Source organism: Jaculus jaculus, chromosome 1 (assembly GCF_020740685.1).
Source record: "Jaculus jaculus isolate mJacJac1 chromosome 1, mJacJac1.mat.Y.cur, whole genome shotgun sequence".
Taxonomy (NCBI): domain Eukaryota; kingdom Metazoa; phylum Chordata; class Mammalia; order Rodentia; family Dipodidae; genus Jaculus; species Jaculus jaculus.
In genome coordinates, this window is record NC_059102.1 from 142,936,495 (window position 1) to 142,959,273 (window position 22,779).

Here is a 22,779-nt window from a genome sequence, read left to right on the forward strand (position 1 = left end):
ACATACATACATATGTTTCTTTATCTTTTTTTTTTTTTTTTTGAGGTAGGGTCTCACTCTAGCCCTAGGCTGACCTGGAATTCACTATGTAGTCTCAGGGTGGCCTTGAACTCATGGCGATCCTCCTACCTCTGCCTTAGGAGTGCTGGGATTAAAGGCATGTGCCACCACACCCAGCTTTATTTCTCCAATAAATAAATATATATATATATATATATTTTAAAGAAGGTATTACTGTTCCCATTTGACAAGTGGGGAAAGAAAAGCTCAGGTCACTTGCCCCAAGCACACCAGAGCTGTGATACAAGTGGTTCTGTTGTCTGCCTTGCTGGGTTTCTTCAAGTTCTCCTGCCACAAAGGGCCTTAGTGACCAGCATCCTCGAGTAAACCCTGAGATTCTGATGGACCACCGCCAGGTGAGTCATTCCCCAGCAGGATTTGGAACATCCCGACTCAACAGAGTTTGACTAGACAGGTGATTTTTCTTAACCCTTTGTAATCTGAATTTAGTTCACAGAGCTCCTTCATACTATGCTGGGGAGCTCTCGCCCTCTTGTGGGCACAAATGGAATTGCAACAGCCAGAAGCCTCACAGATAATGGGAATCTTAGGGGGAGGAAGGGTTGAAGCAGGATCTCATCCTAGCTCAGGCTGGCCTGGGACTCATTCTGTAGCCCCAAGATGACCTCAAATTCATATTGATCCTCCTACTTCAGCTTCTCAAGTGCTTGGATTAAAGGCGTGAGCTACCATGCCTGGCAACAATGTGATCTTGAGAAGGAAAAAAGATTTATAAAATGTTTCCTCCAAACTGCGGATCTCATTTGGCTGCATGATTACCCTCCAGACAAGGAAAGAAGAGAGAAGAATCCTGTGGGCTGACACAAGTCACCAAGGGCTCTCAGGAGTGAGGGGGATGAATCCTGCAGCTGTCTCAACATCAGCTGAAAACCTACATGAGACCCTGTGTCAAAAAGGGGAAAGGGGCCGGGCGTGGTGGTGCCTTTAATCCCACCACTGGGAGACAGAGTATAGGAGGATCACCTTGAGTTCGAGGCCATCCTGAGACTACAGAGTGAATTCCAGGTCAGCCTGGGCTAGAGTGAGACCCTACCTCAAAAAAAGGGGGAAGAAGGGCTGGAGAGATGGCTTAGCAGTTAAGGCATTTGCCTATAAAGCTGAAAGACCTAGGTTCAATTCCCCAGGACCCATGTTAGCCAGATGTACAAGGTGGCACATATGTCTGGAGTTCATTTGCAGTGGTTGGAAACACTGGTGCACCCATTCTTTCACTTCTCTCTCTCTTTCTCTGTCAAGTAAATAAATAAATAATAATTTTTTTTTTTAAAAAAGGAGAGGGGGAATGGGCCTGATGTATATATGTATATATATGTATGTATATACATACATACATATGTCTCTTTAATCCCAGCATTCGGGAGGCAGACGTAGGAGAATCTCCATGAGTTCAAAGCCACCCTGAGACTACAAAGTGAATTCCATGGCCTTGAAATCATGGTGATCCTCCTACGTGTGCCTCTGGCTTAAAAAAAAAAAAAAAAAAAAAAAAAGCAGGGTAGGGGGTTGACTTGCCTGGCATGGTGGTGCCCACTTTTAATCCCAACATTTGGGAGGCAGAGGTAGGAGGATGGCTGTGAGTTTGAGATTACATAGTGAATTCCAGGTCATCCTGGGCTACAGCAAAATCCTACCTCGAAAAACAAACAAAAAAATTGCATAGGCGCTGGAAATATGGCTTAGCAGCTAAGACACTTGCCTGCAAAGCTAAAGGACCCAGGTTCAGTTCCCCAGTACCCACATAAGCCAGCTGCATATGGTGGTGCATGCATCTAGAGTTCATTTGCAGTGTCTGAAGACCCTGGTGTGCCATTCTCTCTCTATCTGCCTCTCTTTCTCTCTCAAATAAGTAAATATAAATATTTTTACATTTTTTTATTTGATATTTTTGACAGAGAGAGAGAGAGAATGGGTCTTGTGTAGGTAGTGTTAGGCACTGTGGGATCATGGATATCCAGGCCATTTTGTGTCAGGGGGGGAGCATGTTGTAAGGAGTCCTACCCTTCCTTTGGCTCTTACATTCTTTCCACCACCTCTTCTGCAATGGACCCTGAGCCTTGGAAGGTGTTATAAAAATATTGCAGTGCTGAGCACTCCTCTGTCACTTCTTCCCAGCACCATGATGCCTCAATAAATAAATAAATATATATATATATAAATATATATATATATTTCACCATGATGTGTATATATATATATATTTCTTGAGGCATCATGGTATATATATATATATATATATATATATATATATATATATATATATATACTTATATATATATTTATATCTTATTTATTTATTTATTTTCTAGGTAGGGTTTCACTCTAGTCCAGGCTGACCTGGACTTCACTATGTAGTCTCAGGATGGCCTCAAACTCACAGTGATTCAGTAATCCTCCTACCTCCACATCCCAAGTGCTGGGATTAAAGACATGCACCACCACGCCCAGCAAGAAATATATTTTCAAAACTTTAAAAATAAATTCAGAGAAAGAGAGTGAGAGAGAGGATTCACTTGGCTCACTGTTTCAGATGGGCAGAGCATCATGGTGGAGAAGGCATGATGGGGTAGAGCTACTTTACCTCATGGTGGCTGGGAAGAAGGGAGAGAGCACGGGGAAGGGTCTGGGGCAAGATGTCCCCATCAAAGTTTTGTCCCCAGTGACCCTCTTCCTTCAACTGGGTCCTGTCCCCTAAATGCCCAAACAACGATGAACTCATAATTGGATTAATTCATCAATGAAGTTAGCCTCCTTATGGCCCAGTCACCTCTCCTTAGCACTTCCAGTTGGGATCCAAACCTTCAACACATGAAAAGGAACAGGCACTTCATATGTAAACTGTGGCAGCTCCTTAGGTGTGTTAAAGGCAGTCTCAATTTTTTGTTTGTTTTGTTTTGTTTTTCAAGGTAGTGTCTCACTCTAGCTCACCTGACTTTAGCTGACCTGGAATTTACTGTGTAGTCTCAGGGTGGCCTCGAACTCACAGTGATCCTCCTACTTCTGCCTTCTGAGTGCAGAGATTAAAGGTGTGCACCATGCCCAGCATTCTTATTTATTTATTTGAGAGCGACAGACACAGAGAGAAAGACAGGTAGAGGGAGAGAGAGAGAATGGGCGCGCCAGGGCTTCCAGCCTCTGCAAACGAACTCCAGACGTGTGCACCCCCTTGTGCATCTGGCTAACGTGGGACCTGGGGAACCGAGCCTCGAACCAGGGTCCTTAGGCTTCACAGGCAAGCGCTTTACCGCTAAGCCATCTCTCCAGCCCTCCCAGCATTTTTTTTAAACTTATTTACTTGAGAAAGAAAGGGAGACAGGCAGGCAGACAGAGAACAGGTATGCCAGATTCTCCTGCCACTGCAAACGAACTCCAGACACATGCCCCACTTTGTGTATCTGGCTTTCTGTGGGTACTGGGGAATGGAACCCAGGCCATACGGCTTTGTGTGCAATTGTTTTTAACTGCTGAGTAACTCTTCAGCCCCCTAAAGGCATTTGTTTTTTCAAGGTAGGGTCTCACTGTAGCCCAGGCTGACCTGGAATTCACTATGTAGTCTCAGGGTGGCCTCATACTCATGGTGATCCTCCTACCTCTGCCTCCCTAGTGCTGGGATTAAAGGTGTGCACCACTACACCTGGCTTTCTTTTCTTTTCTTTCTCTCTCTTCTTCTTCTTCTTTTTTTTTTTTTTTTTTTTTTTTTTGAGTTAGGGTCTGTTTCTAGCCCAGGCTGCTGGCCTGGAACGCTCAAGGATCCTCCTACTTCTGCCTCCCAAGTGCTGGGATTAAGTTGTCTGTGCCAGGGGCTGGAGAGATGGGTTAGTGGTTAAGATGTTTGCTTGCAAAGCCAAAGGACTCAGGTTCAATTCCCTAGGACCCTTGTAAGCCAGATGCACAAAGGGGCACATGTGTGTCTGGAGTTTGTTTGCAGCAGCTAGAAGCACTGGAACACCCATTTTCATTCTCTCTCTCGCTCTTTCTCTCTTTCTCTACTTTGGCCTCTTTCTTTCTCTCTCAAATAATAATAAATAAAATATATTTTAAAAATGCCTTGCCACCTTGCTTAGCAAAGCATTTTTAATTTATAATAATTTCAGTTGGGGCTGAAGAGATGACTTAGTGGTTAAGGCGCTTGCCTGTGAAGACTAAGGACCCAGGTTCAATTCTCCAGGTCCCACGTAAGCCAGATGCACATAATGGCACATGTGTCTGGAGTTCGTTTGCAATGGCTAGAGGCCCTGGCATGCTCATTCATTCCCTCTCTCTCTCTCTCTCTCTCTCTCTGTCTCCCTCTATCTGTCTTTAATATTTTTTAAAATAATAATTTCAATTATGTGTTCTTCTTTCTTTCTTTCTTATTTTGTTTTTTTGAGGTAGGGTCTCACTCTAGCCCAGGCTGCCTGGAATTCACTAGGGAGGCTTAGGGTGACCTCGAACTCACGGCGATCCTCCTACCTCTGCCTCCCGAGTGCTGGGATTAAAGGCGTGCGCCACCACACCTGGCTTAATTAAATTTTTTTTTTCATTTGCTTTACATTTAATTCACTTAATCTCCACACAAAGCTATAAAAAATTACCTTCTTTACATAGATGAAAACTTGACATGGAGGGCTGAAGAATTTATACAGGGCCCCAAAGCTGAGCCTCAGCTCTTCTGTTCAATTTCTATTGTATCCATAATCCAAAAACCTTGAATTTATTTTTTCTTCTCTCTTGCTTGTCTACCTTTGATCTGACCGGGAAGAAAATATTATTAGGTTTACTTTCAAAGCAGATCAATAATGTGACCACTATTAACAGTATCTACCACAACATTTTTGGCCCAAACATTTTTGTTTTGTTTTTGTTTTCCAAGTTGGGTCTCACTCTAGCCCAGACTGACCTGGAATTCATTATGTAGTCTGAGAGTGGCCTTGAACTCACCCTGATCCTCTTTCCTCTGCTTGCCGAGTGCTGGGATTAAAGATGTGCGCCATACACTGGGTCCAAACAATCTTTGCCTCCCACCTGAATTACTTGCAAGTTTGTTTTTTGTTTTTTGTTTTTTTCATCTGCTCTCACTCCATTCACTGCGATCCTCCCCTTGCCTCAGTAGCTTGAATGTTGAGATTTCAGACCTTAGCTGACATCTCCACTGGCAACTTTTTAACTGCACCTACTAAAAATTTTGTAGAAAAAGAATGTGAATAGGTGCGCCAGGGCCGCTTGCCGCTGCAACCAAACTCCAGACGGATGCACTACTTTGTGCATCTGACTTTATATGGGTGCTTGGGAATCAAAGCGAAGGCCAAGTAGACTTTGTAAAGCAAGTGCCTTTGACCTCTGAGCCATCTTCTCAGCCCTTCACCTACTATTAAGTATTCTTTTTTTTTTAAAAACTATTTTTATTTTTTATTTATTTGACAGGGAGAGAAAATGGCGCGCCAGGGCCTCCAGCCACTGCAAACGAACTCCAGATGCATGCACCCCCTTGTGCATCTGGCTAACGTGGGTCCTGGGGAATCAAACTGAGGTCCTTTGGCTTTGCAGGCAAATGCCCTTTTAAGTATTCTTGATTTAACTCCCCCCAGTCTATTCCTGTTGTGAGTTCCTAGCTTTAAATTGTGAGATCACATCCTTCCCCCCCCCCCCCCCCGTTACAATTTCTCCAGAAATTCACACCAGGGGCAAATTCCTCACACAGTACAAAGCCCATTTTCTCCACTCGCCAAAATCCCTCTGGTACCCTCTTTAAGGAACCCCTTGACCACTGCACCCTAGGTCGCGGTTATTCCTTAAGCGTGACAGCTCTAGCGTCACGTTTGCGTGTGCGCTGTCCCCCACCGCCCCGCCGCCCGGTCGGCTCATCCTATTCGCGGCGGGGCGGTGCGTGCAGCGGAAGCCGCCGTGCTTGGTGTCGGTAGCTGTCGTCTGCGCCCCGGCGTTCGAGACCGCGGCGGCAGGGCTGCTGCCAGGGCATCCCGGGACGGGCCGCGCCGGTTCCCGGTCGGCGGCTGCGACCCTCTCCCGTCCGCCACGCACCCGCTTCCGGCTCTCAAGGCTCTCGCGGCTCGGCCTTTCTCCTTACCCTCCGGCCCCACCGCGAGCCCAAACAGCCACCGCGCGCGCGGAGCCCAATTTAATTTTTTTGTAATTGACAGATTCCATAATTGTAAACAATATTCCATGGTAATTCCCCCCCGCCCCGTTTTCCCCTTTGAAACTCCACTCTTCGTCATATCCCCTCCCCCTCTCAATCACTCTCTCTCTCTTCTCTCTCTCTCTCTCTCTCTCTATTTATTTATTTATTTTTATTTTTCAAGGTAGGTTTTCACTCTAGCTCAGGCTGACCTGGAATTTACTATGTAATCTCACTGGCCTCAAACTCATGGCAGTCCTCCTACCTCTGCCTTCCAAGTGCTGGGATTAAAGGCGTGCACTACCACGCCCTGCTATTTTTATTTTATTTTTATTTTAAATTTTTATTAGCATTTTCCATGATTATAAAAAAAAATCCCATGGTAATTCCCTCCCTCCCCCCCCACTTTCCCCTTTGAAATTCCATTCTCCATCATATTACCTCCCAATCTCAATCATTGTACTTACATATATACAATATCAATCTATTAAGTACCCTCCTCCCTTCCTTTCTCTTCCGTTTACACCCAGCTATTTTTATTACTTACTTATTTTTTGTTTTGTTTTTGTTTTTCGAGGTAGAGTCTCACTCTAGCCCAGGCAGACCTGGAATTCTGTATGTAGTCTCAGGCTGGCCTCGAACTCATGGCAATCCTCCTAACTCTGCCTCCCAAGTACTGGGATTAAAGGCGTGCGCCACCATGCCCAAGTCCTCTCTTTTATTTTGCTGTCATCATCTTTTCCTCCTATTATGACGGTCTTGTGTAGGTAGTGACAGGCACTGTGGGATCATGGATATCCAGGCCATCTTGTGTCTGAAGGAGCTCGAGTCCTACCCTTCCTTTGGCTCTTGCATTCTTTCTGCCACTTCTTCCCCAGTGGACCCTGAGCCTTGGAAGGTGTGATAGAGATATAGCAGTGCTGAGCAGTCCCCTGTCACTTCTTCCCTGAACAGTGATGCCTTCTGAGTCATGCCAAGGTCACTGCTATCTGAAAAGAGAATGTTCTCTAACCAAAAGTGAGAGTAGCATTAATATATAGGCATGAACATTAAGAGAAGTGCTTACTGGGAAGTTGGGTGAGCATAGTATATACATTTAGCCAGACACCAGTAGACATTACACCCCTAGCTAGCTCTATTCTTTTTTTTTAAAATATATTTTATTTATTTATTTGATAGAAAGATGCAGAGAGAGAATGGGGGGAGCGAGGGAAAGAATGGGTGTGCCAAAGCCTCCAGCCACTGCAAACGAACTCCAGATGCATGTGCCCCCTTGTGCATCTGGCTTTTGTGGATCCTGGAGAAATTAACCGGGATCCTTTGGCTTTGCAGGCAAATGCCTTAACCACTAAGCCATCTCTCTAGCCCCTATCCCTATTCCTATAAATCAGGGAGCATTTGTAACAAGAGATTTCCAAGAAATCCTTTGTGTGTAGTTTCAGGCCATATTTCCGGGCATTTGAGGCCCACTCTTTGTGCCTCAGTGGATATGTCTGAGAATCCCCTCTCTTCCCTGCCAGGCCCAGCTCTACCCTAGCATGTGATCTAGTCCCTCCCTTGTCCTCTTCCACAGGGCAGCACAGACTATTTCTTGAGCAGTGGTGACAAAATCCGGTTCTTCTTTGAGAAAGGCGTTTTCGACAAGAAAGGTTTGGAGCTGGGGCCAATGTGAACTGGAGAAGCAGGGAGACAGCCTAGAAGGGTCTTGGATCAAGATGTGCGCTGTAAGGGAGCAGCAGTTGTGGGAGCTGCCTTCCAGGACTGGGAGGGTGCCAAGACCACTTCTACCTGTTCTTTGTGCCACAGGACATTTCTTGGTCCCCCCAGAGAAATCCATCAACAAAATTGGCCATGGTGAGTAGGTGCTTGCAGGTGTAGGAAAGCAAAATGGGCAGTTGAGGCCTGAAAGAGTTGAGGAGAACAAACCCATAGGGGGTCCTTGTGCATCTGGCATTTTTGCCTGCAGGCTCTCCCTCTGGCCCTGACCTTCTGTACTGTGTGGTATGATCACCTGGTCTGCCATGTCAGGGTTGACAAGAGGGCTCTGCTTGCTCACTTCCCAAGATGGGCATGAGCAAGCTTCTCCGCTCTCTCCCTCCTGGCAGCTACCCACAAGGAGTGACTGTCCCAGTCTGGTAGTTGGGCTATTACTATCTGTTCATGAGTCCATTGAACCTTACAGCAGGCCTAGGAGGGAGGCTGTTTTTCTCATTCCCATTTTACAGAGGAGGAGACTGAGGCTTACAGGAGAGACACAGTTACCTGAGGTCACGCAGAAGGAGCAGTACTAGGAATCTTTCTTCCTCTCTAAGGTGTGGGGAGTCAGGGCTGGAGTGAAGTTCGCCGATGGCCAGAAGGTCATGAATGGGATAGGGACTGGGGTGGGAGAACGCATCTAAGGGCCTTTTAGCTGGTTATAAGCAAGTATAAAGCTTAATGTGCCCAAAATAGGTGAGAGTGTCGCAGTGACTCTGGTACCTTGGGGGCGGGAGGGAAGCATGAGGCTGAGGCTGGCCCATCAGCCCAATTCTGATCTGCAGCCCTGCATGCCCTTGATCCTGTCTTCCGAAGCATCACGCACTCTCCCAAGGTGCAGGTGAGCAGAGGTTGGGATGAGGGCGGGGTGTGGGGGGAACAGATGTGTGTGTGGACAGGCTGACGAGCGTGACTTCTGCTCCCTTCCAGGCCTTGGTCAGAAGTCTGGGTCTACAGATGCCAGTGGTGGTACAGAGCATGTACATTTTTAAGGTGAGCACCACGGCCTCACTGGCCCTCAGTTTACTCTCTGCTCATATAAAGCGCTTTCTTTCCATGGGCCAAGAACTGCTGGAATTATGGTTAAGTTGCCAGGAGAACATATGAGATTGGCCTCTGGCTAACATACCTTTCATTGAGCTGGTGTTCAGCATAAATGTGGTACTGGGGGGAGGGCTAGAGAGATGGCTTAGCAGTTAAGGTACATGCCTGTGATGCCTAAGGACCTGGGTTCGATTCCCCAGAACCTACATCAGCCAGATGCACATGGTGGTACATGTATCAAGCTCATTTGCAGTGGCTGGAGGCCCTGGTGCACCCATTCTCTCCCTCTCACTCCCTCTCTCTGTCTCTCAAATAAATAAATAATTTTTAAAATAAAATATATATTAAGGGCTGGAGAGATGGCTTAGTGGTTAAGCGCTTGCCTGTGAAGCCTAAGGACCCCGGTTTGAGGCTCGGTTCCCCAGGTCCCACGTTAGCCAGATGCACAAGGGGGCGCACGCGTCTGGTGTTCATTTGCAGAGGCTGGAAGCCCTGGCGCGCCCATTCTCTCTCTCTCCCTCTATCTGTCTTTCTCTCTGTGTCTGCCGCTCTCAAATAAATAAATAAATACTTTTAAAAAATATATATATATACATATATATATATAATGTGGTGGTAGGAAGAAAGGAAACCCAGTAGTCCTTGTTCCCCAATTTAGCAATTGAGTGTCCTGTACTCAGCGCTCAAGGGCCACCTCAGTGCAACCTTCTGTAAGAAGCCTTAAAAATCCCCAGGGGAAAGAGGGACCCAACTTTGACTTTGGGGCCCAAAGTCTTGACCTCTGATTTGCTGTTGGCACTTGGTTCTGCTTTGTGGTCTTACTGGGCAGGAGCCTGCTATCTCCCTATAGGCTGCAAATTCCTACTGGGCCTGAGTGGTATCTCTTCATAGCCCTCCCTGGCCAGGAACATAGTAGATGTTCAGTAGCTGGTAGCTAATGCAGAACCTGACAGCCAGGGTGGCACAATCTAACACGATTCAGGTCAGGCCCCTCCATGCTCTCCTCGGTCCTCACTGGGTCCTCTCCTTCTCTTACAGCAACCTCACTTTGGCGGAGAAGGTGAGCTGAGGGCAGGCTGCAGGGGCCAGCAAAGGCTCTGGGCTGGAGATGGGTGTCAGCAGTGGTCAAGCACTTGGAGGGAGGAAAAGCACTGCCTGTGATGTCTGTGGCATGGGTGGGAGTTTGGGCCTGGGGAGGAGCAGCCACCTTCTGTCCCTGCCTGGAAAAGCAGGCTGGGAGGGAGACCAATACTGACTGCAGACTTATCCGGTAATAAATACAGATTGCACTCGAGAGGCAGAGGTAGGAGGATTGCTGTGAGTTTCAAGGTCACCCTGAGACTATATAGCTAATTCCAGGTCAGCCTGGAAAAATGTCATTTATTTATTAGAGACAGAGTGAGGGAGAAAGAATGGGTGTGCCAGGGTCTCTAACCACTGTAAATGAACTCCGGATGCATGAGCCATGATGTGCATCTGGCCATCATGGAGCCTGGAGAATTGAACCTGGGTCCTTAGGCTTTGCAGGCAAGTGCCTTAACTGCTAAGCCATCTCTCCAGCCCTTTGATTTTTTTCATTTTTCAATGCAGGGTCTCATTCTAGCCCAGGCTGACCTGGAATTCACTATGTAGTCTTAGAGTGGCCTCTAACGCATGGTGATCCTCCTACCTCTGCCTCACTAGTGCTGGGATTAAAGGCATGTGCCACCATACCTGACTAGCTCTTGATATTTTATTTACTTATTTGGTTTTTTTGAGGTAGGGTCTTGCTCTAGCCCAGGCTGACCTGTAATTCACTATGTAGTCTCAGGGTGGCCTTGAACTCATGACAATCCCTCCTACCTCTGCCTCCTGAGTGCTGGCACTAAAGATTTTTTTTTTTTTTTTTTGAGGTTGGGTTTCACTCTAGTCCAGGCTGACCTGGATTTCACTATGTAGTCTCAGGGTGGCTTCGAACTTATGGTGATCCTCCTACCTCTGCCTCCCAAGTGCTGGGATTAAAGAGGTGCACCACCATACCCAACTCCTCTTGGTATTTTTTTGTTTGTTTGTTTGTTTGTTTTTTTGAGGTAGGGTCTCACTCTAGCCCAGGCTGACCTGGAATTCACTATGGAGTCTCAGGGTGGCCTCGAACTCATGGCAATCCTCCTACCTCTGCCTCCCGAGTGCTGGGATTAAAGGCGCGCGCCACCACGCCCGGCTTCCTCTTGGTATTTTTAACAAGCTTCCCAGAGGACTAACTTAGCATGGCCTCACTGATCTAGCTCCACACCTTAGCAGATGCCGATTCCCTGTATATTTCCTTTACAGACTCCCTGGTGGGCAAGTAGCTACTTCTGGCTGCTCAATTCCTCTGCTGCAGTGGAGCTCATCCCTGGACCTATAGCCCTTTCCTGCTTGGCATGAGCCCAAATCTGGCACCTTGTGACCAATCCCTTCATCCTGCAGGGCCGTCCCCAGGAAGTGTGGCCATCCCCTCCCTATGTGTGTTTAGACCAAATCCAGTACACCCAGATGCCATTTCTCTCCCAAAGGCTTTAGAGCTCCCACCATTGAACATTCTCTTTTGGAATTTTCAAAGCCCTTTATTGTTGTATGTTTAGAGCACACAGGGTGGAGGTGAGGTTGGTGCTCCTGTTCTGCTGTTATTGCAGAGTGAGCTCCTTCGTCAAGTGGTTCTCCATCCTGGCTGTGCCTAGCATCACACAGAGAGGTTTTAAAAAATACAGGGCCAGCCGGGCGTGGTGGTGCACGCCTTTAATCCCAGCACTCGGGAGGCAGGGGTAGGAGGATCACCGAGAGTTCGAGGCCACCCTGAGACTACATAGTGAATTCCAGGTCAGCCTGAGCCAGAGTGAGACCCTACCTCGAAAAAAAACCAAAAAAAAAAAAAAAAATACAGGGCCAGGCAGTGGTGGCACACGCCTTTAATCCCAGCACTCGAGAGGCAGAGGTAGGAGGCTCACCACGAGTTTGCCACCATGGGACTACACAGTGAATTCCAGGTTAGCCTGAGCTAGAGTGAGACACTGCTTCGAAACCCCCTCATCCCCAAAGAAAAATATGGATGCAGATAAGTTGAGGATATATATTGTTGGTAGAACATTTGTCTACTGAAAAAGTGGCTATGTCAGAAATGGTGGCCTCCTGAGAGTCGGGATTAAAGGCATGGAAAAAAAAAAACAACAACCCCCAAACCAAAACTATCTCAGCCAGGCAAGCCTTTAATCCCAGCACTCAGGAGGCAAAGATAGGAGGATTGCCATAAGTTTGAGGCCAGCCTGAGACTGCATAGTGAAGAAGTAGGTGGATCACTGTGAGTTCAGTGCTGTGAGAACTAGAGTGGGTTCCAGGTCAATGTGAGCTAGAGTGGAATACTACCTCAGAAAAACCCAAAAATAAATAAAGAAGTGGATACCAGGCAGGCTTAGTGGCACAAGCCTGTAATCCCATTTACTCAGGAGGTTGAGGTAGGAGGACTGAAAGTCCACAGCCAGTGAGTTCAAAGCCAGCTTTAGCAAGTACTGTCTCAAATAAAGAGTAAAAGGAGGGCTGGGGATATAGCTCAGTGGTAAAATGCTTGCCTAGCACACAGGAAATCCTGGGTTAATACCCACTAATGGAAAAAAGTAAAGTGGATGTAACTGGGTGTAATGGTACAAACCCAGCTAGGTAGGCCCCTAGGGCCAGGAGGTGGTGAGGGTGATAGGAAGGTGGCCCTGAGGCCTCCCAGAGAACTGCGAGTGGGAACTGGACCAAGGTGAGGTGTGGCTGGGCAAAGGACCATGCTCCTCATCCCTGGTGGCTCTGTCTCAGTCTCTCCTCACCAGGATGCCACTTTCCTGTACACGGAGCCCCTGGGCCGGGTGCTGGGCATGTGGATTGCTCTGGAGGATGCCTCGCTGGAAAACGGCTGCCTCTGGTTCATCCCTGGCTCCCATACCAGTGAGGACCCTGTCTTCCTGCCCACCCCATCCTGCCCACCTCCAGGGAGAACTGATAGAGAGAGGCTAACCTGCATGTTGGTTGGCAGGTGGAGTGACAAGAAGGATGATCCGGGCCCCTGCTGACTCGGGCCCTGGCACCAGCTTCCTTGGATCCGAGCCAGTCCGGGATAACAGTCTCTTTGTGCCCACACCAGTGCAGAGAGGTAGGAGGGATGGATGCCACACGGAGGCAGGCAGCCACACTCAGAGGTCAGTGTGTGCTCCACTATCTGGCATCCAAGAGAGGCTCTCCATGATGCCACTCCAGGGTTGTGAAATCAGTCTGGGAGACGGTGGAGCTGGCAGGGCCTTAGATGTCAGCAATATGTTACCAGAACACATTCTCAGGTCAGGCTAAAAGCCACATTTTGTTCCCTTTTTTGGAGGAAGGGTCTCACTGTAGTCCAGGTTGAGCTAGAATTCAGTTCATGACTCTTGTTTTTTTTTTTTGTTGTTGTTTTTTTTTGGTTTTCAGAAGCATAGTCTTACTCTAGCTCAGGCTGACCTGACCTGGAATTCTCTGTGTAGTCTCAGGTTGGCCTCAAACTCATAGCAATCCTCCTACCTCTGCCTCCCAAGTGATGGGATTGAAGGTGTGCACCACCATGCCTGGCTATGACTCTTGTTTTTTCATGGGCTGTTTCTTTGGGCAAATGAGTAAATCTGAGCCCTGGTTTTTCCAAGTGTGAGACGATGCATGTAGTACATTATAGAGAATCTTTGTAGTGCCCACTTTTCCATTAAGGAAAGGGGACATTAAAGTCTAACTCATTGTTACCAGGTCCCAGCTAACTGGTACAATAATGACTGTTCACACCTGGCCATGAATGTTAAAAAAATTTTTTTTTTCAAGGTAGGGTCTCACACTAGTTCAGGCTGACCTGAAATTCACTACATAATCTCAGGATGACCTTGAACTCATAGTGATCCTCCTACCTCTGCCTCCTGAGTGCTGGGATTAAAGGCATGGGAAAAAAAAAAAACAACCCAAAACCAAAACTATCTCAGCCAGGCAAACCTTTAATCCCAGCACTCAGGAGGCAAAGATAGGAGGATTGCCATGAGTTTGAGGCCAGCCTGAGACTACATAATGAATTCCAGGTCAGCCTAGGCTAGAGCAAGATCCTACCTCAAAAAAAAAAAAAAAAAATCTCATAGTGTTTTAAGTAAGCCTGGCCCACCAGTTAGACAAGCCTAGCTCCTGCCTATGGTTTGCAAGCCACAGAAGAGGGGACTTAATCTCAGAGGAACCCATGACTGACAGCACACTGCCTTGGACCCTGGGGCAGGCTGTTTTAAAGGATGTGAATGGGGAGGGGTGGAGGACACAGCACCCTTCAAGGGAGGAGGGCTGAGTATCTTTCTGGCCCAGGAAGAGGGAGGCTGTGCTATGGGGTTCACGTTCCGGCTTGCTCCTGTCCCCACCAGGGGCCCTGGTCCTGATCCATGGAGAAGTGGTGCACAAGAGTGACCAGAACCTCTCAGACCACACGCGCCAGGCTTACACTTTCCACCTTATGGAGGCCGCTGGTACCGTCTGGAGCCCACAGAACTGGTGGGTAGTGGGGGGAGGGGAAGGTGTCCCCCAGGAGTCTTCTGAGCAAACCATGGGGACTGGGAGCATCGATTCCTGCTTCTCAAGGTCATCTCCATCTTCTGCAGGCTTCAGCCCACAGCTGAGCTGCCCTTCCCTCCACTGTACACCTAAAGGCCCTTGCAGGCCCCTGGGGCCTGAAACTATGACTTCAAAGCTAGGAGCCTTCAGCTGCAGCCACAAATCTTTATCTCCTCTCCTGAGCTTCCCTTCTGTCTCTGGCCTTCAGCTTGGCAACAGGCAGAAGTGACAGGGTAATAGCCAGGCTGGGTGGAGATCTCCCAAGATCTTTGTGTCTCTGCCACCCTACTGCCCTAATGTAGCCTCCTCCTTTCATGGTCTCTCGGCCAGAAAGGATTCCAGCTGTCACTAGTGGAGCTGATTATCACTGAGCAAGACACTGAATAAAAATAACTTTTGAACACAGTTTCTGTATCAATTCTTTCCCAAGCAGCATTTCTCCTGGGATGAGAGCCCTGCTGAAAACCACCGCAGGCACCCCAGCCCTGCCTGGCATGGTTGTGATTCTACTATGTTCCCAGCTTCAGCACTTTAGCTCACCACATCCTCATGAGGAGGGGCACGTGCTTCTCTCTCTGTTTACTGACCAAGGAGTTGAGACAAAAAACATCAAGGAGCTGCCTAAATCACACAGTTGCTCAGTTATTCAGTGGCTGGGTCAGCCCAGTCCAGGCCTGAGCTCCCATGCTCATCTTCCTGGTCCTCTGCTGAGGAAGAGAAAGTACCTGGGGCCTAAGAATCCAGGCCCAGGCCTTGATGGTCCTGGTTCTGGGACAAACTACCAAACTACCTCTCTGGTCTCAGCTAGGTCCTTCCTCTCTTAGAGCCCATTTTCCCACCCGAACAGGGGACCAGATTAGGGTTTTCCAAGGCTACCCGTATTTGGGCATGCTTGGCAGCACCCAGGCCTGGAATAATTAGCAAATTTAAAATCTGCTTAGCTGAGGTCTGGCCTAGACTGTGGTCCGCTGATTCTAACTCCAGATGTATTTTGTTTGATAGAAAACATTTGGGGGCTAGAGTTATGGCTTAGCAGTTAAGGCACTTGCTTGTGAAGCATAAGGACCCAGGTTCAATTCCCCAATACCCACGTAAGCCAGATGCACAAGATGACCCATGTGGAGTTTCTTTGCAGTGGCTAGAGGCTCTGGCATGAACATTCTCTCTCTCTCTCTAATAGATAAACAAAATATTTTTTAAAAATTTGGTGGTACCAGGTGTGGCACATGCCTTTAATCCCAGCACTTGGGAGGCAGAGGTAAGAGGATTTCCATGAGTTTCAGGCCACCCTGAGAGACTACATAGTGAATTCTAGGTCAACCTGGGTTAGAGACCCTACCTTAAAAAAAACAAAAAAAACAACAAAAAAAATTGGGATCAGTGGTATGATACTTGTACAAGATTCTAGGCTGTATCGCCAGTACACACACACAAAGGGAAATTTCACATAATCAGGTTTCCAAATTTTCTTGAATGGGTGGGCAACTAAAAATGTTTGGTCTATGTTCTAACAACTCTCTCTCCTCTCCCTTTTTTGTGATAATGAAGGCTTAGAACTTTGCACATAGTGGGAAAGTGCTGTACCACTGAGCACACCCTCAACTCTGGAGCTGCCTCCCCCGCACTTTTTTTTTTTTTTGCCAAGATTGGGTCTCATTCTCGTCCAGTCTCATCTGGAATTCACTTTGTAGTCTCAGGTTCACTTTGAACTCACAGTGATCCTCTATCCTCTGACCTCTGCCTCCTGAGTGCTGGGATTAAAGGTGTGCACCACGATGCTCAGCAGAGAGAGACTGGGCACACCAGGGCCTATAGAAAAGGAACTCCAAATGCATGCGCCAATTTGTGCACCTGGGTTTACGTGGATACTGAGGAATTGAATTCAGGTCTAGGCTTTACGGACAAGCTCCTTAACCCCTGAGCCATCTCTCCAGTCTGTCCACAACATACCACCACTTTTTTTTTTTTTTTTTTTTTTTGAGACTGGATCTTGTTATGTAGCCCTGACTGGCTTGGAACTATGTACAACAGGCTGACCTCAACCTGTGGTGATCTTCCTGCCTCAGACCTTCAAGTGCTGGGACGATGGCATGAACTACCTGTAAGGTTCAGGAGTGACCAAGACCACGGAGACCACTCTGAGGCAAAGATGGAAGCTTTTATTCGAGCTGCCAGGACTGACTCTCAAGAGCAGAGCAGTCAATTTGGGATTACAGATGGTGGGCTATACAGAGTTCTTCAGCTGGGGGAAGGAGAGAAAAGGAAGTAGCTAGGGTGTGAGACCAGAACAGTGACCTGGCCTGAGAGATAAGGGGTCAGGAAACCTAGACCTGGGGCATTGTTCGGCAAGGAAGGGATAATGGCTGGGTGGTTCCTTGAGGAATGTGGATGATCCACTTCCTTATGTCTCTGTCATCCACCCTCCTGCTGTCCTCGGTGACTCCATTTTGCCCTGACCTAACACTACCATACACAGCTTTGGAGCTGCCTTTTTTTTTTTTTTTTGAGACAGGGTTTCATGTCGCCCATTATGGCTTCAAACTCATTATGTAGCTGATTTTGAACTCCCAATCCTCCTGTTTCCACTGTGAGTGTGTGAATACACTATGTGCCACCATGCCAGATTTTTTTTCCCTAAATTTATTTGAGAGAACGAGATGGAGAATGGGTACACCAGGGTCTCTAGCCACTGCAAACGAACTCCAGATGTATGCACCACTGTATGCATGTGGTATGTGGGTCCTGGAGAATTGAACCTGGGTCTTTAGGCTTCACAGGCAAGCACCTTAACTGCTAAGCCATCTCTCCAGCCCCTGCCAGGCTTTACGTGGTGCTGGGGATTGAACCCAGGGTTTCTTATGTTAGGCAAGAACTCTACCAACGGAACTACATTACTAGACCAACCTGTTTTGTTGTTTCGCGACATCACATGTAGCCCAGGCTGATCTTGAATTCCTACTCTTCCTGCTTTCTGTGCTGGGCTTACAGGTGTGCATCATAGTGCCCAGCTTGTAGCTGTCTTAAGAAAGACCCAGTGGAATGGTCGCACGCACCTTCAATCCCAGCACGTGGGAGGCAGAGGTAGGATTGCTAGTTCGAGGTCAGCTTGAGACTACATAGTGAATTCCAGGTCAGCCTGAGCTAGAATGGGACCCTACCTCGAAAACCCAATAAATAAATAAAAAAAGAACGACCCAGTGAAAGGATAGGAGATGTCTCAGCAGTTAAAGGTGCTTACTGCAAAGCCTGCCAGATTGGGTTCAATTCCCCAGATACCCATGTAAAGCTGGATGGGCATTTATTTGCAGCAGCAAGAGACCCAGACATATGCACATGCAAAGAAATATAAATCTTGTTGGGTATAGTGATGTACATCTCTAATCCCGGCACTTGGGAGACAGGGGTAGGAGGACTGATGTGTGTTTGAGTCCAGCTTGAGACTATGTATTGAATTCCAGGTCATCCTGGGTTAGAGACCCTAACCTTTAAAAAAAAAAACAAAGCCAGGCGTGGTGGCGCACGCCTTTAATCCCAGCACTCGGGAGGCAGAGGTAGGAGGATTGCCATGAGTTCAAGGCCACCCTGAGATGACAGAGTTAATTCCAGGTCAGCCTGGACCAGAGTGAGACCCTACCTCGAAAAACCAAAAAAAAAAACAAAAAAAAAAAACATAAATTTTAAAAAGGTGTTGGTGCTGGGCGTGGTGGCACATGCCTTTAATTCTAGCACTTGGGAGGCAAAGAGTGAAACCCTACCTTGAAAAACCAAAAATAAAAAAATAATAAAAAATAAAGGTGGTGGGGGTTTAGGAGGGATGATTCAGAATTTGCAAAGCCAGATAGCCTAGGTTTGATTCCCTAATACCATTGTAAAGCACAAAAGTGGTGCACACACCTGGAGCTCGTCTGCAGTGGCAAGAGGCCCTGGTGTGCCCACTCTCTTTCTCTCTCTACTTGTGGCAAGAGGCCCTGGTGTGCCCACTCTCTTTCTCTCTCTACTTGTGGCAAGAGGCCCTGGTGTGCCCACTCTCTTTCTCTCTCTACTTGTGGCAAGAGGCCCTGGTGTGCCCACTCTCTTTCTCTCTCTACTTGTGGCAAGAGGCCCTGGTGTGCCCACTCTCTTTCTCTCTCTGCTTGCAAATAATAAAATATTGGAAAAAGGGGCTGGAGAAATGGCTTAGTGGTTAAGGCATTTGCCTACAAAACTAAAGGACTTTGGTTCAATTCCCCAGGTCCCACATAAGCCAGATGCACAAGGGGGTGCATGTGTCTGGAGTTTGTTTGCAGTGGCTGGAAGCCCTGGTGCCCCATTCTCTCTTTCTCTCTGCCTCTTCCTCTCGCTCTCAAATAAATAAATAAACATTTAAAAAAGGAGAGAGAGGGCTGGAGAGATGGCTTAGTGGTTAAGTGCTTGCCTGTGACGCCTAAGGACTCGGGTTCGAGGCTCGATTCCCCAGGACCCACGTTAGCCAGATGCACAAGGGGGCGCACACGTCTGGAGCTCATTTGCAGTGGATGGAGGCCCTTGTGCGACCATTCTCTCTCTCTCTGTATCTGCCCTTCTCTCTCTGTCTGTTGCTCTCAAATAAATAAATAAAATGAACAAAAAAATTATTTTAAAAAAGAGAGACCCAGCTCAACTCCATGTCTTCATTGTGTCACCTGCTTTAGCCTACCACATTGGGGGCACAGGTTGTCACAGCAGAGATCCTTTTCCAAGTCCACCCAGAGAGTTGGTAGGCAAAGCTATTAGGTTGCCTTCTTTATCACCAGAAGAGAGACTAGTGGGAGAGGTTTGTTATTCTCCACCAGCCGCGGAGGAACAGCTCAGTGTTTTCTGAGGGAAAGGGCTTGGCAACGATCCCCAGGCAGAGGCTTTGGGTCTCTAGAGCTCCACTCCTGGCTTCTGGCCTTGGTAGGTAACAGTTCTCATCTCCTCCTGCCGTGCTGGGGGAAAACCTAGTCCAGACTTGGGAATTCTGCTGTGCTCTCTTCCCAGTGATAACAAATAGTCATCTGTTCATCAGCGTCTGTGGATCTGACTGTGACCTCAGAGTGGGTTTGGACAGGACTAGAAATGTAAAACGTCTCAGGAGACCCTCTGACAAGGAGCTGTTACTGTTGGACCTATGATTCCGCACATCTCTCAGCCAGAGAGCAGAGGTGAGGAGAGTTAGTCCTTCTCTGCACACAAGCTGTTGCATGGCCTCCCTTCAGCTCTTCCTAGCCTATGTGGAAGAAACCACATGTATTTCCTCTTCCCTTCTTGGATTCTCCTCCAAGTGAAGCCAGTAAGAGGCAGTAAAGGTCACTCTGGTTTCCAAGTACAGGCCAAACCCCTTCCCCGAAGTTTGTCTGTTTTGTTTTTTTTTTCTCTTTTGATAAGAGGATTGCATGACACTTTCCCTTACTGATTTCTCATTGTAAGAGGGTCATAGGCTGGATCCAACATCCAGTGAGGTGTATGCTGTCAACATTCCCATTTGACATATAGGAGAACTGAGGCGTTGAGTCATCAAAGGTCACAGTTGTGTGGCTAAAGATCCTAACTATAGGGGCTTGACACCAGGCCCTGAAACATTAACCATTATGTCCTGTTGCCTCAAGGGTCCACCCCACCTTCTTCTCCTAAAACTATAAGGGGCACCCTCAAATTCTGAGTTGTACAACTTTGCATTTTAAATATCAGCAAAAGTAAAACCAGGGCTGGAGAGATGGCTTAGCAGTTAAGGAACTTGCCTACAAAGACTAAGATCTCACGTACAAATCTCTAGGTCCCAGGTCACCAGATGCACAGTGACACAAGTGCACAATGTCGCACATGCACCACAAAGGGGATTATGTGTCTGGAGTTCATTAGCAGTGGCTGAAGGCCCTGGCATACCCATTCTCTTTCCAAATAAGTTAAAAAGAAAAAAAAAGGTTAAGCCAGGAAGGAGAGCTTTTTTATTATTATTATTATTATTTTAAGTCTGAATCAATTGAAAAACTAAATCTCCTTGTCACCCTTGGCTGTTCATGTCCACGTGGCTAGCTGCTGTGAGGACCATTCATTCACTTTGTGCCCGTTTCCTCCATCACCACTGTTGCTACTAGGCCATCAGCAATACCAGGAGGTAGAGAGGCAAAAGGAGATTGTCTATCTGAGTTGTATATGCTTCCAGAAGGGACACAGTGCTGATGGACCCCAAAATCCAAGCATAATTGTAGTTTAGGTCCACTCCACTGTCAAAGATTAAGATCAAAGCTACAGAGATGATTTGTGCAAATATAGATGTCATGGTCCCCTCGAATGTCTTCTTGGTTCCAGGCCAGCGGATCTCCCCCATGGTACTGCCAAAGATGGAGGCCACAGTATCGCCCACACCCACTGCCAGGACCCCTGCATAGGGGGCTAAGGCTCTTGCTCCCCCCAGGCTACCTTTCTGTGTGCAAGGTCTTGGGACCAACCAAACGGGAAGGGACATGCCCAGAAGCAGGTAGATGTGTGTCAGGATAAGCGGTCCACTGTCTCGTTCATCCAGGAAGAGGGAGAGGAGACTCCGCAGAGTGTGACCCAAGGGCTTAATGCGGAAATAGCGTACATACTCCAGGAAGATGAAGACTGCCAGACATACAGTAGCAGCCACATAGAGCAGTGGCCGGTCAAAGATGATACCTGGGATGTAAGTGGCTACCACAATGAAGTGGAAATACTTTCGGGCGATGGTAGGGGCCTGGTGCTTCTTGGACTCAGAAGATGACCGCTTGGCATTCTGGTACAGTACCACCAGGCAGGCCAAGATGGCCAGCAAAGACCAATAAGCTAGGAGGTAGATGCGAGTTTCTGTGTGGAAGAGGAACTGGAGAAGCCAGAGCAGGGGGTTTCTGCGAATGAGCCAGTGCAGCCAAGGTAGGACCACACCAAGGCCCAGCACACAGGTCATGAGGTGGAAGAAGATGGAGGAGGCCCAGGTGCCTGAATCCATGAAGACGAAAAGCGTGCTGAAGAAGACGCCCATGAGCACCATCCCGACCACCACTACCAGCAGGAAGAAGTCCACTGGGTCCCCTTGGCTTTCCGTCAGGGAGCGCTTGATGAGCTGGTTGAGGACGAAGCTAATGCCCCCCAATACCAGCAGTGCCTCCCCAGGGGTGAAGCAGCGAGGCAGCAGGTACAGCAGGATCATATTGAGATACACAAAGATCAGGAGGACTTCCAGGACCTCGATCACCTCGCCCACGCTCAGGGAATGCTTCATGATATAGATGATGATGCCTCCAGCCAAACCCGAGATGGCACAAGTGTTGGTGGGCAACGGGCGAGTGATGCCCAGTGCCAACACGGAGGAGAAGAGAGCCACTGCCATGCCAGTGGCTGCCACCACAACGCCGAAGCGCTCGAAATACGGGTTCCCCGCAGCCTGGCAGCGCTCCTTCATGACCAGCCCGAGCAAAGGCATGACCATGGAGGCGGGCAGAAGGCCACTGTTTGCAGACATTCGGAACTGGAAAACGGCATTTCCCTGCTGCAGCAGCCGGTCCCACTTGTACTGCACGTAGAAGGCCTGCACGGCGAGGGCCACGGCGCACCACGAGTATCTGTCCCACACGCTCGCGTGGATGCTCAGCACCACCGCAAACACCACCGCAGCCTCTGCTAGCACCGACCCGCTCAGCGGAGCCCCGGACTCGGGGACTGAGGGAGAGTACTGTCGGGTCATGCCTGGAGGCCTGAGGCTCCGGGAGTCGGGGGAGGAAGGGGGAGGTGGAAGCCGGGTAACCAGGGACGCCTTGGCCTCTAGGACCCTCGGCCAGCCACGCAGAGGGGGCAGCAGCTTCACCCAGCCAGCAACCTCCTCCAGCTTCGAGGACGTGCCGCCGCGGGCCACTCCGCGGCCTGGGAGCTGGAGCCCCGTCACCCTCCACCGCTTGCAAAACCTACGGTGTGTAGACGTCCCCGCTCGGCCTCGGCGGATTTCTCAAGTGCTTGGGCAGCGCCATGTTGGACCCGCCCCGCGCCGCCGCCACGAGAAGCCCCGCCCCACGCGTCCCGTCAGAGGGGGAGGAGCTAGAGGTCACGTGGTCCCCCACGTCGGGGGGCGGGGCGGGGCCGGGGCGCGAGCGCGCGAAGATGGCGGCTGCCACCGGCGGGCCGTGTGTGAGGTGCGGAGTGGGTCGAGCCCGGGTGGGTGGCCGTGGAAGCGC

At 48.6% G+C, this 22,779-nt stretch overlaps 2 protein-coding genes across 7 annotated transcripts in view; one reads left to right on the forward strand and one right to left on the reverse strand.

Annotated features, from left to right (window-relative positions):
• Nucleotides 1-14,998, forward strand: part of Phyhd1 (phytanoyl-CoA dioxygenase domain containing 1) — a 28,049-nt gene extending 13,051 nt beyond the window's left edge. For all 6 annotated transcript variants that reach the window (XM_045147247.1, XM_045147272.1, XM_045147280.1 and 3 more), the window contains 9 exons: nt 7,767-7,842; nt 8,000-8,047; nt 8,734-8,789; nt 8,879-8,941; nt 10,031-10,052; nt 12,809-12,937; nt 13,026-13,142; nt 14,407-14,533; nt 14,641-14,998. In XM_045147247.1, the coding sequence (XP_045003182.1) occupies nt 7,767-7,842; nt 8,000-8,047; nt 8,734-8,789; nt 8,879-8,941; nt 10,031-10,052; nt 12,809-12,937; nt 13,026-13,142; nt 14,407-14,533; nt 14,641-14,686 (684 nt within the window). In that variant the 3' untranslated portion in view covers nt 14,687-14,998. The remainder of the gene's footprint in view (nt 1-7,766; nt 7,843-7,999; nt 8,048-8,733; nt 8,790-8,878; nt 8,942-10,030; nt 10,053-12,808; nt 12,938-13,025; nt 13,143-14,406; nt 14,534-14,640) is intronic.
• Nucleotides 14,999-20,517: 5,519 nt separating this feature from the next.
• On the reverse strand, nt 20,518-22,576 carry Dolk (dolichol kinase). The gene has a single exon (XM_004671785.3). It carries the CDS (start codon nt 22,293-22,295, stop codon nt 20,685-20,687), a length of 1,611 nt encoding a protein of 536 aa, XP_004671842.1. The 5' UTR covers nt 22,296-22,576; the 3' UTR covers nt 20,518-20,684.
• Nucleotides 22,577-22,779: the final 203 nt, after the last annotated feature.